This window comes from Triticum urartu, chromosome 7A, assembly GCF_056163025.1.
Source record: "Triticum urartu cultivar PI428250 chromosome 7A, HENAU_Tu73, whole genome shotgun sequence".
In the NCBI taxonomy this organism is placed as follows: Eukaryota; Viridiplantae; Streptophyta; class Magnoliopsida; order Poales; family Poaceae; genus Triticum; species Triticum urartu.
In genome coordinates, this window is record NC_141879.1 from 120494631 (window position 1) to 120512418 (window position 17788).

The 17788-nt window shown below is 44.1% G+C and overlaps 1 protein-coding gene and 1 pseudogene across 1 annotated transcript; one reads left to right on the top strand and one right to left on the bottom strand.

The window, feature by feature from the left end:
- Positions 1–1055: 1055 nt before the first annotated feature.
- Positions 1056–5429, top strand: LOC125521465 (formin-like protein 6). The gene is made up of 4 exons (XM_048686514.2): positions 1056–1310; positions 2847–3550; positions 4233–4454; positions 4548–5429. The coding sequence occupies exons 1-4, from the start codon at positions 1235–1237 to the stop codon at positions 5193–5195; spliced, it is 1650 nt and encodes a 549-aa protein (XP_048542471.2). The 5' UTR covers positions 1056–1234; the 3' UTR covers positions 5196–5429.
- A 1530-nt stretch (positions 5430–6959) lies between these two features.
- On the bottom strand, positions 6960–10466 carry LOC147958437 (putative F-box/FBD/LRR-repeat protein At3g49030; annotated as a pseudogene).
- Positions 10467–17788: the final 7322 nt, after the last annotated feature.

Consider the following 17788-nt stretch of genomic DNA (forward strand, 5'->3'; position numbering starts at 1 on the left):
GTGCTCATGCTGATGTTTTGCATTAATAGTGTTTCTACCTATACCAAAAATCAAACAATCATAGTCTATCCAGGTTTGTATTTCCCATTTATTCATGTCGATGTAGCATCTTCTCTTAAAAACATCCAAATAATTAAATATGATGAAATTCTTTGTTTTCTTAGACGGAACATATTTTTTTTAAGAAACAACAACATGAAACTAACATTGTGAAGCTTCCGACCTTCTACTGGAAAAAAAATCATGGAACATCATGAAATTCCCTCCCAAAATTGGTAACCATGAAATCCTTGGTTTTATTAGAAAAGACACAACTTCTAAAATTATTTATTGTGGTACCCTCTCTTATCCATTCGAAGTTGGACTTCCGGAAAATCGCGAAATGCATTGGACGTTTGTTCCGAAAGTTCCCCGAATTAGTATCATGAGTTTCTTAGTTTCCTTGTAAGTAAAAATTCCCAAAATTATTTAGCATCATAACTTGCTTCCCCCTGCGTTCAAACCTTTTTTGTCCTATATATCCGTTCTTCCAAAACGATACCACTCCATCGTATTCAAACCTTTTTGCTCCACACAACCGTTCTTTCAAAACAGAACTACTACTCCCTCCGTCCCATGATATAAGACGTTTTTCCGTGCTTGTAAAGACGTCTTATATTATGCGACAGAGGCGTACCAGACTCCACATCCAAAAAGAGCCACCGACGCCGGAGGAAAAGCAAAAGCGATTCGCCCAACATTCAAATTCCAAATCCGCCTTTCGTTTCCTTTCCATGATGAAAGCACGAGGAAAAGGGCGGGTGGGCCCCGCCCGCTCCGCTCGGAAATCTTCTCTTCCCCGCAAAGCAGCTCACGAGTGACGACGAGTCGAGCGAATGAGCCAGCACGAGCACGCGCCCGCGCCCGCGACGACCTGTTAAACAAATCTTTTAATTTTTCTTTCCTTCTCTCCTCCGAAAACAAATCGCCGCAAGGAAAAGACCCAGACCCAGACCCAGACCCAGTTGCCTCGCCTCGTCTCGTCTCCCCCCCAACCCCCAAATCCATTCCCATATAGCCGCCGCCGAGCCCCCCCCCGAGCCGAGCTACTCCTCCCCACGTCGTCTCCTGCCCCCTCACCCCTCGCCGCCTGCGCGCGCTCGGCCCGACCCCCGCCCGCCGGGTGATTGGGCGGCCCTGCTGCCCGTAGCATTTTTGAATTCCGCGCCCCGGGCGGCCATCTGCCGCGCCGCAGATGTCGCTGTATTTCCGGCGGCTCTTCAACCGGCGGCCGCCGGCCGGGCTCGTCGAGATCTCCAGCAACATTCTGGGTGCGTGCCTCCTCGCCCAATCCCCCCCTTCTCGTCTCGGCACTTGTTTGGTTATTATTAAGCTTTTCTCGAGGTCAGCACGGGTAAAACCTGCACGGCTGCTCGCCCTCGGCATGGACCTGTTCGTGCGACGGACGCGTCGCACGCCGGAAAACCTTGCTCGTGTTGCGTGCATGGCGGTGCCTCAGCTCGAACCCTCCAAGGTTTTAGTCCGCGACTTTGCGATTAGTATCGCGACCTGTTCCGTTCTTGTTCTTCTTTCGATATTGTTATATGTTCCTTCTGCAGTTGTTAGCCTGTGAGAAAATTCGTATGGACAGACAGTATGTGGGGTATTGTTTAATATACAATTTTATCAGGCGAGATGACTGTGTCAAAGACCTTGTGCTATCGTGGTGACATTGCTTTCTTGTCTTGACCCGGCAGAGGCTGCGCAGGAGGCCCATTCATTAGCTGTCGCTCAACTTTGCGTTTTTGACCATAACAGGAACACTTTAGAATACAAAGGATTAGTTGGTTATCCCTTATCAGGCTCTCAGTATTTTCTCCAGCATTGCGTGTTCATTCAGTGCGAGTGCGATTTGGTCCCGTTAGGTGACATTTCAACAAGTTTTAGCACGAGGTGTCTCTAGGGCTTTAGCTTCTTCGGGCACGAACATGAATTCCTATGCTTCAGGGCATGGGATGCTCCTCCTGATTTATGAATTAGTCATCAATGGCTTAAATCAGGTCACAGTTCAAAGCCACAACAAGTAATGAGATGCTTTAAAGCCCGAAGCTCCGTGCCTGATATAAAAATATATTTTGCAGTAGGTATTTGTTTTCTCCTTTTACTGCGAAATGAACTTATGTGCAGCTTGGAATTCTTTTTCTTTCTCATTACTTCATTAGGTCATTTTTTACAGAAAAACTAGCAGTTGGTCGAGTAAGTTGGCTTACAATTCAACAAGGTTTCTTGCTTTCTGATGAATCTGACTGTCTGAAACTAGTATATCATTCTGTTTCTATCAGACATCCACCTGCGTAGCATATGCATACCAAGTTACCAACTACCATTTTGTTTTCTCAGTGTGCATGGGTGTTTTATTGTTTAAGTTAAATGTTTCAAAGTGGGTACATGCTTTGTTCACATTACTTTTATACTCCCTCCGTTTTTATTTACTCTGCATATTAGAGTTGACTGAAGTCAAACTTCGTAAAGTTTGACCAAGTTTATAGAAAACAATATAGACATTTATCATAATAAATCTATACGATGTGAAAGTACATTTAATAATAAATCTAATGTTGTTGATTTGTTATTGTATATCTTAATATTTTTGTATATAAACTTGGTCAAAGTTTGTAAAGCTTGACTTTGACCAAAGCTAATACGCGAACTAAATAAAAACGGAGGGAGTATATGGAAACGCTCACCTGCTACCACTGGACAGGCTTTGTATGTTTGCGGTGATCTCACTTATTAATAGCAGAACTGATATTGCTCTCATTGTCACCTTTTAGATGCTAACTTTTGACTACATCTTTACTTTCCAGTATTTGACCAGTGCTTCTCCACGGATATGCTTGAAGAAGACGAATTGAAGCCATACATTGGAGGCATCTTGAAACAGCTACTTGCACGCTACTCCATCGATTCATTAATGGTATTCAACTTTGAGGGAGGAAAGAAGAACAGCCAAACTGCCCGCATTTTCTCAGGCTATGATATGAGTGCGATGGGTTATCCACGTAACTATGAGGGGTGTCCTTTGCTCACCTTGGAGATGATTCACCATTTTCTTAGGTCTAGTGAAAGCTGGCTCTCGTTAAGCCAGGACAACTTCCTGCTTATACATTCAGAACACGGTGGGTGGCCGGTCCTTGCTTTCGCATTGGCAGCCCTACTGGTTTACCTTCGAAGGTGCAAAGATGAGAGGAAGGCATTGGAGACGATCCACAAATATGCACCACCTGGGCTGGTTGAGCTCTACTCACCACTGAACCCAGCACCTTCTCATTTGAGATACTTGAAGTATGTGTCAAGACGGCACAAATCACCAGAATTGTGGCCTCCTGCTGACAGGATGCTGAACTTGAACTGTGCAATCATCAGGACGGTACCGAATTTTGATGGTCAAGGGGGATGTAGGCCAATATTTCGAATTTATGGCCCAGATCCCCTGGCTCCAAATGACAGTAGTGCCAAAGTTCTCTTTTCAACTCCGAAGACAGATGATTTTGTCCAGCTTTACACGCAGGTATAATTTTGTTTTGTATCATGAATTACTCAGTGATCTGTCACAGCAGGGCTGTGGTTTTTGTCTATAATGTAGGGTTATAAGTTGAACATCATTAGTTCATTACTGACCTATTCTCAAAATGGGAAAACATAAATATTAGACCCTTGAACTCTTTAAGTCAACTAGTTTCTGCGCTGACCTCATAAACTGCAAAACACTCGAATCACACCCCTGACCAAAAAGGCCAAAACAATCCTTGTTGCACCAACTGTTGGTTAAGTGTAGCTTACACCTTTTCTAGTTCTTACCCAGCCGTGATGCTGGCGATTATGCCACATCAGCAAAAGTTAGCTTATTTGAATACCACCATATTATCGAATTTATCTGGGTTGGACAGTTGAATGGTTGAAGTTAGATAGGTTGAAGAATGAAGAGAGTATTGGTTAACACATATGTAGAGTTTTCCCTTCTTGAAATACTTCAGATTTCCTTGGTCATCTGTGAGAGATTATTGGTTTACACATATAGCTCAATTTGTTTTCTATAATGGTTCTGAGTAAGTTCAAACTTGAAAGCGCATAATATTGCATCAGTTCATATAGATAGTTTATTTTTCACTTGGAAATTGCTACTGGCAAGATATCCTTAAGCTTAAATTGCCGAACTGAAAACATTACACTGTTTTTGTTTATAATTTCAGGAAGACAGTGAGATAATCAAGATTAATATCCGATGTCCTGTTCGAGGAGACATTGTCATGGAGTGCGTCAGCGTGGATGAGGACTTTAAACATGAAGTGATGGTATTCAGAGTTATGTTTAGCACGGCTTTTGTTGAAGACAATCTTCTGTTACTTGATAGGGACCAGATTGACATTCTGTGGGACACGAAACACCGGTTTCCCGTAGACTTCAGAGTTGAGGTAACCAGATAATCCTCACATTTTATAGCTTTATTCAGCTGTGCACTTTACCTCTATACATATTAATGGGGTATTTCTGCCTGATAATGATAGGTTATATTTTCGGAGATTGATGCGACCACATCGATTCACACTTCTGAGCCGTCAAGCGAAAGCGAAAGCAATCACATCACGGATGCTGCATCAGAGCAGAATGGTTTGAACAACGTGCATGATGGCTTTGATGTGATATCCATGCAGGAAACAGAAATCAGCAATGGCACACCTGAACATAACATTCCAGATAGCAGATCTGTCCAGACTTCTCAGATGGAACCAGAAAATATCCATTCTTCTGCACCAGAAGCTGAATCCGTAGGTCCAACCATTCAAGATCGTGAACTCTCCGTGGATGCACCAAAGTTTGAGGACGACAACGATGCTATTGCTGATACATCATCCTCGCAAGAAGCTGAATCTGTAGGCCCAACCTCTCAAGAAGACGAACTCGCTGAGAACGCTTCTGCAGGGGAGGAATCAGAAGGGAGTACAACCAATAGCACTGCCAATTCTGATGCGCAGTTGGCAGACCCCCCAGGTTCAGAAGCTGACGCAGCCACTGCTGAACATTCTGACGCTAACTCAGAATCAGGTTCACCTTCAGGCAGCGCATCGTCTAGCTCGCCAAAGTTCGACGAAGATACCGAGGAAGCTGGTACAGCTGATGCTGAAGTACAGTCGATAGAACTGGAAGGATCTTGAGATTGCGACGTGGTGCTACTGTAAACTGGGGCAGCACTGGTCCATGGTACCGCCCTAAATGTAGTTTAAACACATACACTTCCACAGTAGAGTGGAGAATTGCTGGTCGTCCAGACCAAAAGCATTGTACAGTTTACGTTGGTTAAACATGTGAGAAATTATCAGATCATCTCTCCAGTTTTTGGAGTTGGAGGCATATGGTAGCTAGAGGTGGAGCTTCGATTCTTTTTATCATTTTCATGGCTGATTGGTTTGATGCCAACATTTGGCAAAAATCAAAAGGTGCCAAAAATTGGCAACTTTTGATGAGCTTGGCAAGAAAAGTTTATAACCAACCAATCACTTTCGAACACTACATCTAAAAAGTATATCCTGAGGTTGTCCAAGAAATGGTTTAAGCGCGGTAGGAAAGATGCATACGGCGGCGAAGGATTTTGCCAGGAACTCACATTGTGGCCTGGAGATGGATCCATAACTCACAGGCTGAGACAAGATGGGCTGCTTCACTTCCTCAATTCAACCAAACTAGCAAAAAACATGATATAGAGTCAAACAGTATATATATTCAATTAAAGGATTTGGACTTTCAGCTCGGGCTATTTTTCTGTCAAATGGCGAATTCAAACATTTTCAGAACATGGAGCTTTCTATTCCTCTGGAAACCATTTTTGATCTTCCAACCCGCACCATTCAAAAAACTGGTGAATCCTTTTTACCGTCTACTCCCTCCGTTCGGAATTACTTGTCGCAGAAATGGATGTATCTAGATGTATTTTAGTTCTAGATACATCCATTTTCGAGACAAATAATTCCGAACGGAGGGAGTATTATTTATCCTCATAGGAAAAGGAAAAGAAGTCATATAATTAATTGCAAAACGGCAAAAGATCAAACCTTTTCAAATCTTAAATGGGGAAAATGATCAGATGGGAGGGCAAATAATCAAACTACAAATAACCTGTGTTAAAATCAAATTCCCCGTCGGGACGGGGTTTAGGGCTTTGATGAAATGCTAGAATGACACCATTGGATGTGGGGGATGCCTAGAGCTCCATCTACAAAGAGATGGATAGAGTTCCCCAAAATATTTCACCACAGACACATTTTGCAAATGCCTTGCATCTGAATGATATAAGCCATTGGCCTCCGGCAACCGTAGCAAGTCCGCAGTGCACAGTTCACTTAAATCGAACAACATAGTTTAAAGTACACACAAGTCAAGAACCACATGACCATTTCCTGGCTATCAATAATAAAAAAACAGAAAATATTATAACTGTCTGCGCCTAATGCGCAGTATTATGAGCCTGTTTGGGACTGCTCTGCTCCTTAAAATTCAGCTCCGCTCTAGAAAACACAAGCCAAACGGGGTAACTCCACGATATGCCGCTCCACAAAGAAACTAGAATCTGGGGCACAACTCCCAGTTTTTCATGAAGCTCTTCAGGGGGTGCTCTAAAAAACTCTAGAAGCTGGAGTTGGGTGAAAATTACCCACCACTGCCACCAGTAAATGGATACCCCTTCGTTTCTCCCCCCTTGACCAATCAAATAGATCCTTTCCACCAAATTTTTCATTCTTGAAGCTGGAGCTAGATGGAATCCAAACATTCTCTTTGGTAGGGCTACAACTTCTGAATGAAACTGCTCCAAAGTGAATTTAATGGAGCGAAACTGATTTTGGCGAAGCGAAGCAGTCCCAAACAGGCTCTATATAGCAGCAATTCTAACACATCACTCCAGCTGCAGTAAGAGTGGACTTCTCTTTATTAGGCACAACCGACCAGGCTAAGCCCGTTGTCATCCTTGCGGATTACTCATTGACTGTACCATCATCTGATTATTATGTCTGCGGATGAGGATAATCCTCCTTGCGAATTACTCATTGACTGTACCATCATCCGATTATTATGTCTGCGGATGAGGATAATCCGTATCTGAGTTGCTCCCTGATGCGGTGCTTGCTAGCTTCATCCACCGGAAATCTTGGAGATATGGCAGTGCACTTCTTGCATGGGGATATAGCAGGCAACTCAATTCTCTTTAAGCACACGGCTCGTTCCATGACGAGCCGTATATAATTCATCACCTTTTGTATTCCTCCTCGAACCCTTTCATCACGAACAATTTCAATTTCAAGTGCTTGAAATTGGATGCTTGCCGCACCAAGTTGGTCTTCTCGGCATCATCCTCGGACTTATTGAATTCACATGAGTGACGAGATAACTTCATGAACCGAAAAAATAAACTACATTAGAAATTGGCATCCTCAACATCAACATTTCAAAATGCAGCACAATGGCCGCAGCATGAGTTAAGACATAAAAGTAAATGTGTGCTTAAAAAAGTTTAGAACCTTTCTGGAATTAGAGTTCTTGGAGGTATCTGAAGAAATGGAATTTCCTATATAGCATTTGGAATAAAGCAATGACTTTCTAGGATTCCAATTACATAGCAGTAAATAAACTAAGAAAAAATCGATAGAAATTTTGGGGGAATCTAAACATGAGGTTAGACATAATAGTCCCTCTATAAAGAAATACAAGAGCATTTAGAATTTTAGATCACTACTTTAGTGAAGTGATCTAAACGCTCTTATATTTCTTTACGGAGGGAGTAGAAAATATCCATTGCCTTTACGCACATTTCTTATGAAGCACACAAACAACCTTGAAGAACAACTTATCTGCCATGTATTCCAGGATTACACCATCATCCCTATATACAATTCACGGGTTCTCCCTGTTGATATATCCTAGAGAGCCTTGTATGTACTACATTTGATAGAATATATATAGTACTTAAGTGGTTTAATATTAGTATATTACACATGCATGCTGGTACCCTATATGTTAATGCTGCATATATGGAAAATGTAAACATGTCATTATATGGTCAAAGTGTGGATTGAAAGAACCGAATGACAGGCTTACATGAAAATTCTCCAGTGAAGGTGCACCTTCAAGTATAAACATAGTCCAATCCAAATCACATTCAGTAAATATACCGCAAAGGTGCACATCTCTCAGTTTGCTGAATATAGGGGTGAGCTGTTGTGGACCTTCAGGTTCAACCCATATCTGCAGTTAAAAGAACAGAAATATGGAGAATATTGTAACATGAAGCAAGAAACACATGTTTAAATAAATTGATAATAATTAGAAGTAGAGAGAATTGTAGTAGAAACTTACCATTTGAGTGTAAAAATTCAAAAGCAGATTCGACAGGTTTATGTCACTAGATAAACATTGGCTCAGCACGAATGGCTTCTGCCAAGACTGGGCAGGACAAGCAAAGCAGACGTGATCAAGCTGGGGAACATAGCCAAAAGACACTGGGGGGTTTTCACAAAACCAAACATCGTATACCAGTTCCCTCAGTTTAGGAAGACAGATTAGCTCAACGTGTATGCATCCAAAGCATTTAAGTTCAAGTGAGCTGAGCTCCGAGCTTGGGGCATGTAATTCAAGGACAGATTCCTGGGGCATTTCACAGGATCTCAAGGAAAGCATCTTAAGTTTACTGCAAGTGTTAAGAAGATTGGTGACATCTGAGTCTTGAAACGCAAGGTTCTGAAGGATTAGTCTAGTGAGCAATTTGAAGGCACCAGGGTATGCACCAAAGAATGACATAAACCGCTGTCCATACAAGGCTAACTGGGCATCACTTGGAGAAGCAATATCTGGGCACATTGCGAACTCAAGCCATTCAGGTTCGCCGCTCTTCACGACATCCCAAACCGTATTGCCAATTGTGGACAAGTAAGGGTCCATAATGTAGAAGCTGAGCTGCAATCTTTTGATGGTTCGAGTGCACTTGCAAGTCGGAGGAGACAGCAGTCTCCTCGTTGCGTCCGTGTATGCCTTCATTGTTTTATCTGTCGTGTAACCGGCCTTACGGACGTCCGAGACAGTGATGAGCAGATGAGAGAGTTGATGAGGAAGGTGCCTCCATCGTGTTGCGATAGTGCCAGCTCGAATCACCGTGCGAAGATCAAGGCGTTCTAGGATTTGGAGAAGAATGTCATTGGGTAGCGCGCTAATTCTATCTTCATCTTTGCTGGCAACAATAGAATCTTCTCCTTCAGTTGGATCAATTATACCTTCAATTTTGCTCTGCAAAACAGCAAACTGAAGAAAATAAGGTCTTTCTTGATGTAGCAATAGTAATAAATAACAAGAAAGGGGAAGGAAGCAATGAACTTACACAGTTGCTTATTGACTCCATGATTGAACACCTGAGAAAGAGCAAGGATACAAAACAGTCTCACGAATCTAGGCCTTGTAGGTCGCTAGCTACTTATTCTGGATAGAAAAGCCCGGAAGAGGCCGAGTCAGAGTAGCAGAACCACTCCGAACTCAATTAGAAAACCAGCAGAAATCCTCCCCCGCCACGCATTGCTACCACAAATCTATAATAATGGTGTATTCTACGACACACACCGCGGGAGTGTTAGAATTGATCCGAGGCATACCGTCGATAATTCAAGGACCAAACAATCACATAAGGCACGACACCGAGATTTGTTAACGAGATTTACCGATATGGCTATATCCCCGGGGCCTGACCACGGGCGCTCCTCCGCGTGACACCGTCATAATACCGCATCCGGTTGCCCTGGACACCGGCACAAGCCGCCGGCTTCCCCTATGTTCCGGTGCTATTATGTTGGCATAGGTTACATCGTGTGTCTACCCCAGCTATATATGAGAGGTCTAGGATACAAATGTCCTATTAGAACACGATTCCATATCCTATCTAAACACAATACTACTCGTAGTCCAACTGTAATCTACCTTGTATATAATATTCGACACAACTCTAACAAACTCCATCTTGCCGAATATCCGCCACCAACTTGAATTCGTCAATGCGTCAAACTTTCATGTACATTGGATTTGAGCTTATCCCATGAGTACCGCTGCTACTCCAAAGACTCCATATGACTTCACCTGCAACTTGTAGTCCCTTCATTTTTTGACCACAGTCAACGCTCGAGCAAAATTAAGTTCCACTTTACTCTAGTCTGTGCTCCCAACTTTCAGAGTATCCGTCCAACGCCATCACACACTGGTCACCGACCTGCGTGAAAGTGAACAACTCACATATTGGGCGTCACACATAAGAGTTACCTGAACTCAACATCACCGCTCCATTCTTGACCGCCTGTTTGAAACATGAAGAAAATTCACCATTGCTTGTAGTCATCCTGAGTCAAATTCGTAGTTGTGTCACCACATGTATGATCACCAGAGCTCTGGCCCGTCTCCATGTCTCATGCGCCTCGCCGCTATTACCGCGTCGAGCCTCCGCTGTCTCGGTCAAGTCTCAAGGGTTGCGAATCCACAATACTCAACCCCCACTGCAGAGTACCATCGATCATCACAGACCGGTGACGAGTTTCATGCTTCCATCATACCACTGGGCTCCAGTCCGAATTGCGTGTCACTCGCTTTTTTTCCCGTTGCTGAATAGGCTTTGATTCCATGGATCCTTACACCGTAGCCCCTCAATCCAGCTCTACCTTCAACATGACTTCAAGCTCCGTGTGTGCATCACCTTGAATCAACCCCGCGCCATAGTCTTGTCGAAGCCACACAAGTCCTCTGACCCGCGCCACGTGTTTCCACGCCCCAGAAGTCGGTCACCATCAGCATCACGCTCCTATGAAGCCGCCGTCGATCCCGCACCGTCTTCTGTACCAACCGATTTGCGTCGATCCGTCAGACTGACTAGTCTGACCTAGCCAAACATATTCAACTATATGACACGCTCAAGGCTCTCAAATCGTCTTCCACGAATTTCCATCCACCACATGATAATTCCATCACAGCTGACATGACTCTCCGCAACGCCTTCAAGCATCCATGTTGTGCTAACAAATGTTTCACCCTTGTCTGCCATAACTCAAGGTTTCCAGTTTTGTTGAACTTCTCTACCTCAAACCTAGTACCCATTGGCACCATGGTTCTTTGTACGGCTGACCCTATGAAAAATTAACCAAGCTGCTTCCAGATGCGACGTCCTGTGCACGTCTAGCAAAGCCCAAGGCCTCCATGCCCCTCTCGTGTGCAAGTAGTAAAATACTATATTGAAAATTTGATTGAACCACTCATGGGAGGTCCTGTACTCCTTCGTGCTTAGCCAGATCCTATGAACTGCTGTGTCGCTATTTTGCCTGCTGCCACGCGCACAACCCGATGCATGCATTGCAAAATCCTTCGCTAATTCCGATGATGTATCGCTGATAGATTTTTTGTTCGCTCGAATCAATCTGCCTCTGCGCCATATACAAGGACTCGGTCCTTTTATTTTGGTCCAAAACAAAACTCACGTCTGCACGCACCCACGCGTGCGGCTTGCGCTCAGCTCTGCTCTCCGGATGGGCCTCCAATCTGCTTGCACCGGGCCCGCTCGGCTTCCCTGCTATGCGTTTCATCAATCACTTACAATCTCGCCGAGACCGAATAGATTTCGAACACTGTGCACATTGCCTGCCTGTCCGCCGTCGCCGCTGAACCGATCCGCCGCTATGTCCTGCCTCTCTAATCGCCTCAAGAAAATTACAATCGCTGATTTTGCTTCTTATATCACCACAAGTCGATTCCCACTCCAACGACTACGATCACTCCCTGCAGAACTCCAACGATACCTTCCGCCTCCCTTAGATCAACGATGCACCTCCGTCCAACCTAGCTCATGATACCACTTGTTAGAATTGATCCGAGGCATACCGTCAATCATCTGAGGATCAAGCAATCACACGAGGCACGACACCGAGATTTGTTAACGAGGTTCACCGATATGGCTACATCCCCGGGGCCTGACCACGGGCGCTCCTCCGCGTGACACCGTCACAATACCGCATCCGGTCGCCCTGGACACCGGCACAATCCGCTGGCTTCCCCTGCGTTCCGGTGCTATTATGTTGGCATAGGTTACACGTGTGTCTACCCACGCTATATATGAGAGGTCTAGGATACAAGTGTCCTATTAGGACACGACTCCATATCCTATCTAAACACAATACTACTCGTAGTCCAACTGTAATCTACATTGTACACAATATTCAACACAACTCTAACAAACTCCACCTTGCCGAATATTCGCCACCACCTTGAATTCGTCAATGTGTCAAACTTTCATGTACATTGGATTTGAGCTTATCCCATGAGTACCGCTACTACTCCAAAGACTCCATATGACTCCACCTGCAACTTGTAGTCCCTTCATTTTTTGACTACAGTTAACGCTCGAGCAAAATTAAGTTCCACTTTACTCTAGTCTGTGCTCCCAACTTCCAGAGTATCCGTCCAACGCCATCGCACACTGATCACCGACATGCGTGAAAGTGAACAACTCAGATATTGGGTGTCACGCATAAGAGTTACCTGAACTCAACATCACTGCTCCATTCTTGACCGCATGTTTGAAACATGAAGGAATTTCACCATTGCTTGTAGTCATCCCGAGTCAAATTCGCAGTTGTCTCACCACATGTATGATCACCAGAGCTCTGGCCCGTCTACATGTCCCATGCGCCTCGCCGCTATTACCGCGTCGAGTCTCCGCTGTCCCGGTTAAGTCTCAAGGGTTGCGAATCCACACCACTCAACCCCCACTGCAGAGTACCATCGATCATCACAGACCGGTGACGAGTTTCATGCTTCCATCAGACCACTGGGCTCCAGTCTGAATTGCGTGTCACTCGCTTTTTTTCCCATTGATGAATAGGCTTCGATTCCATGAATCCTTACACCGTAGCCCCTCAATCCAGCTCCATCTTCAACATGACTTCAAGCTCTGTGTGTGCATCACCTTGAATCAACCCCGCGCCATAGTCTTGTCGAAGCCACACAAGTCCTCTGACCTGCGCCTCGTGTTTCCACGCCCCAGAAGTCGATCACCATTGGCATCACGCTCCTATGAAGCCGTCGCCGATCCTGCACCGTCTTCTGTACCAACCGATTTGCGTCGATCCGTCAGACTGACTAGTCTGACCCAGCCAAATATATTCAACTATATGACACGCTCAAGGCTCTCAAATCGTCTTCCATGAATTTCCATCCACCACATGATAATTCCATCACAGCTGACATGACTTTCCACAACGCCTTCAAGCATCCCTGTTGTGCCAACAAATGTTTCACCCTTGTCTGCCATAACTCAAGGTTTCCAGTTTCATTGAACTTCTGCACCTCAAACCTAGTACCCATTGGCACCATGGTTCTTTGTACGGCTGACCCTATGAAAAATTAACCAAGCTGCTTCCAGATGCGACGTCCTGCGCACGTCTAGCAAAGCCCAAGGCCTCCATACCCCTCTCGTGTGCAAGTAGTAAAATACTATATTGAAAATTTGATTGAACCACTCACGGGAGGTCCTGTACTCCTTCGTGCTTAGCCAGATCCTATGAACTGCTGTGTCGCTATTTTGCCTGCTGCCACGCGCACAACCCGATGCATGCATTGCAAAAGCCTCCGCTAATTCCGATGATGTATCGCTGATGGATATTTTGTTCGCTCGAATCAATCTGCCTCTGCGCCATATACAAGGACTCGGTCCTCTTCTTTTGGTCCAAAACAAAACTCACGTCTGCATGCACCCACGCGTGCGGCTTGCGCTCAGCTCAGCTCTCCGGATGGGCCTCCAATCTGCTTGCGCTGGGCCCGCTCGGCTTCCCTGCTATGCGTTTCTCAATCACTTACGATCTCGCTGAGACCGAATAGATTTCAAACACTATGCACATTGCCTGCCTGCCCGCCGTCGCCGCTGAACCGATCCACCGCTGCATGCTGCCTCTCTAATCGCCTCAAGAAAATTACAATCGCTGATTCTGCTTCTTAGATCGCCACAAGTCGATTCCCACTCCAACGACTACGATCATTCCCTGCAGAACTCCAACGATACCTTCCGCCTTCCTTAGATCAACGATGCACCTCCGTCCAACCTAGCGCATGATACCACTTGTTAGAATTGATCCGAGGCATACGTCGATCATCCGAGGACCAAACAATCACATGAGGCACGACACCGAGATTTGTTAACGAGGTTCACCGATATGGCTACATCCCCGGGGCCTGACCACGGGCGCTCCTCCGCGTGACACCGTCACAATACCGCATCCGGTCGCCTTGGACACCGGCACAAGCCGCCGGCTTCCCCAGTGTTCCAGTGCTATTATGTTGGCATAGGTTACATCGTGTGTCTACCCCCGCTATATATGAGAGGTCTAGGATACATGTGTCCTATTAGGACACAACTCCATATCCTATCTAAACACAATACTACTCATAGTCCAAATGTAATCTATCTTGTACACAATATTCGACACAACTCTAACAGGGAGAAATCTAACAAAGTTCGTCGGCGGGCCTTCTCTACTTACCGAACCCCAACTTCCATAACAAGGATCCGCCTCCGCCACGCATTCCCAAGGTGAAACCTTGTTATTTACTAGAGGCGGTCGTGGAAGGCGAACCACCCCAAGGAGCCGCCTCCGTCATGGATTTCAGGGGCGTTGGCTCATCTGATCTGTATTTCTTGTTCGGTAGGGGAGGGCCCTGATGGTGCTAGTGATGGCTGGAGATATGGCAGAGGAATTCGGATCCATTTCTTGCTCCGTGGGACTTCAATCGGATTTGCAACGAATTTGTGATTTTGGTAGAGAAACGATATTTCGGCAGGGATGGCTGGGGAAGAAGACGAACATGAGAGAGAGAGTCCAGAACGGAAATTCTATTTTTTTAGCAACATAACGCAAATTCTATGAATCAATCTCTGCGTCGTGGGCCAAAGAGTACTCTGCGAGGCTGGGCACGCGTGCTGGCACGACCCGTTTACTTGTTTTTGAGTTTTTAAATGTATATGGCCCAAAAGACAGCCCAACAAGCCAAAACAGCCTATAAGGCCTAAAAGCAGCCTGTCACGCGGGCCAAACGTGCCCGTGGGCCGCCCCGTAAAAAATGTTAGTGTAATTCAATAAAAATGCTTCGTGTTGCAAAAAAAAAAGTTTTGTATATTCAAAAAAAAATGTACGTCACATTCAAAAAAATCCTCATAAGTTTAAAAAAAATGTGTTCATGACATTTAAAAAAATGTTTGTACAATGTGCAAAAATGTTGGCCTGGTTAAAAATGATGTTTTAATGATTTGAAAAATGTTTCAACATGTTTTCGAAAAATGTGTTTAACATGTATATGAAAAATATATCCAAAACATGTTTTGTAAGAATGTTAAACATGTATTTCGAAAATGTTAAGTGGATATAAATAATGTTTTAAATATATACAAAAAATGTAGAAACATGTATGAAAAAAAACTAGACATGCATTGAAAAAACAAAACCTGATGAGAATCAACAAAATAAACAAAAAAATCAAAGAAAATAACAAAGAAAAGAAAGAAAGAATCAGAATAAAACCAGAGGATAAAGAAGAATTATGAAATACCAAAAAAAACCGTTGAAAAAAGAAAGAAAACCGAACCATAAAAGAAGAAGAAAAAGAAAACCAAAAGCCGGCGAAAAAAATCCCCCAAAACAAAAGAGAGAGAAACAAAAAAAAATGAAGAAACCAGTTCGAAATTATCGATCGAACGAGGATTCTATAAATGGGATGGCCCGATACTAGTCCGCCCATTCCTAATAGGAATTACTACGGGCAAGACAAAGCTTTTGCATGGTACACAGTCACGAAGTCAGGCACTACACGAGCAATATAATAAACGTGTCACATCATAAGTCGTGTCGTGCGAGACATGTTTAATCCTGCACTAGGTTGTGCCGACCCAAATGGTCAAGTCTGATCAAGCGTGGCCCTGGATTGGCCCATGGAGCGCGGCCCCTATCTCTCTCACTCGACGTGAGACAATAAGGTGTCTCGAGTCAGGAGGCAGCCGCTCGACTGGGTCGGCCCAGCGCAGAAATATGCTTTCAACGCTTTTATTTTTCTTCCATTTTTCATGTTTTTTTGCATTTTTTTTACTTTTGCTTGTATCTCGAAATATTTTGAATATATCAATTATAAAAAATAATTTATAAACAAACATTGAAAAATGTTAATCATGCATTTAGAAAATATTAAATGCCTCCTAAAAAGAATATTAAATGTGTAAAAATAAAATGTACAAAGTGTATGGAAAAAGGTAGAAATAAAAAACAGGTTTTCAATATTTTTAACAAAATATTAATGATGTGCTGAAATACTTTAAATATATATAGAAAAAATATTTCCATGATATATAAAAAATATACAAAAAAATGTGCAGTGTGCATGGGAAAAGTAGACATAAACAAATATCATCAGTTTAAAAAACTAATTACGTATTTGGAGAACTAAAACCGAGTATATGATGTGCGGTTTCAGTACTACTAGGTGTGAGGAGGAGGAGGTTGGCCTTGATGGCCAGGTGGTACCCCAGAAGGACACCTTTCGGTATTTGGGGTCAATGCTGCAGGAGGATGGGGGTATTGATAAAGATGTGAACCATCTTATCAAAACTGGATGGATGAAGTGGCGCCAAGCTTCTGGCATTCTTCGTGACAAGAGAGTGCCACAAAAACTAAAAGGCAAGTTCTACAGGACGGTGGTTCAACCCGCAATGTTGTATAACGCTGAGTGTTGGCCGACAAAAGGGCGACATGTTCAACAGTTAGGTGTGGCGGAGATGCGTATGTTGAGATGGATGTGTGGCCACACGAGGAAGGATTGAGTACAGAATGATGATATACGAGATAGAATTGGGGTAGCACCAATTGAAGAGAAGCTTGTCCAACATCGTCTGAGATGATTTGAGCATATTTAGCGCAGGCCTTCGGAAGCCCCAGTGCATAGCGGACGGCTAAATCGTGCGGAGAATGTCAAGAGAGGGCGGGGTAGACCGTATTTGACATGGGATGAGTCCGTTAAGAGAGACCTGAAAGATTGGAGTATCACCAAAGAGCTAGCTATGGACAGGAGCGCGCGCGTGCAAGTTTGCTAGTTGTTGTTGTTGTTGTTGACAGAAAAGACAGAAAACCAGGGGGCGGGGGGGGGGGGGGCGGGGGGGGGGGGGGAGGGAATCTGATGAAGAAAATAAAATAAAACCGAATGAAAAAAGAAGAATTTGGACTTTCAGCTCGCGCTATTTTTCTGTCAAATGGCGAATTCAAACATTTTCAGAACAACACGGAGCCTTCTAAACTCCTTCTATTCCTCTGGAAACCATTTTTGATCTTCCAACCCGCACCACCCAAAAAACTGATGAATCCCTTTTGACCATTTATTTATGCTCGTAGGGAAAGGAAAAAAAATCACATATTAATTACAGAAGGGCAAAAGATCCAAGTTCAAATGTATGATGGGGAAAAGAATATCAAACTATAAATAACCTGGGTTAAAAATCAAATTCCCCATCAGGAAGGGGGCCTGTGGCTTTGATGAAATGCTAGAATGCCACCATTAAATGTGGGGGATGCCTGTAACGGCCAAGCCTGTCAATGGAGCTCCATCGACAAGATGGATCGAGTCCGGACATGCTATTATACCAGACACATTTTGCAAATGCCTTGCATCTGAATGATATAAGCCATTGGCCTCCGGCAATCAAAGCAAG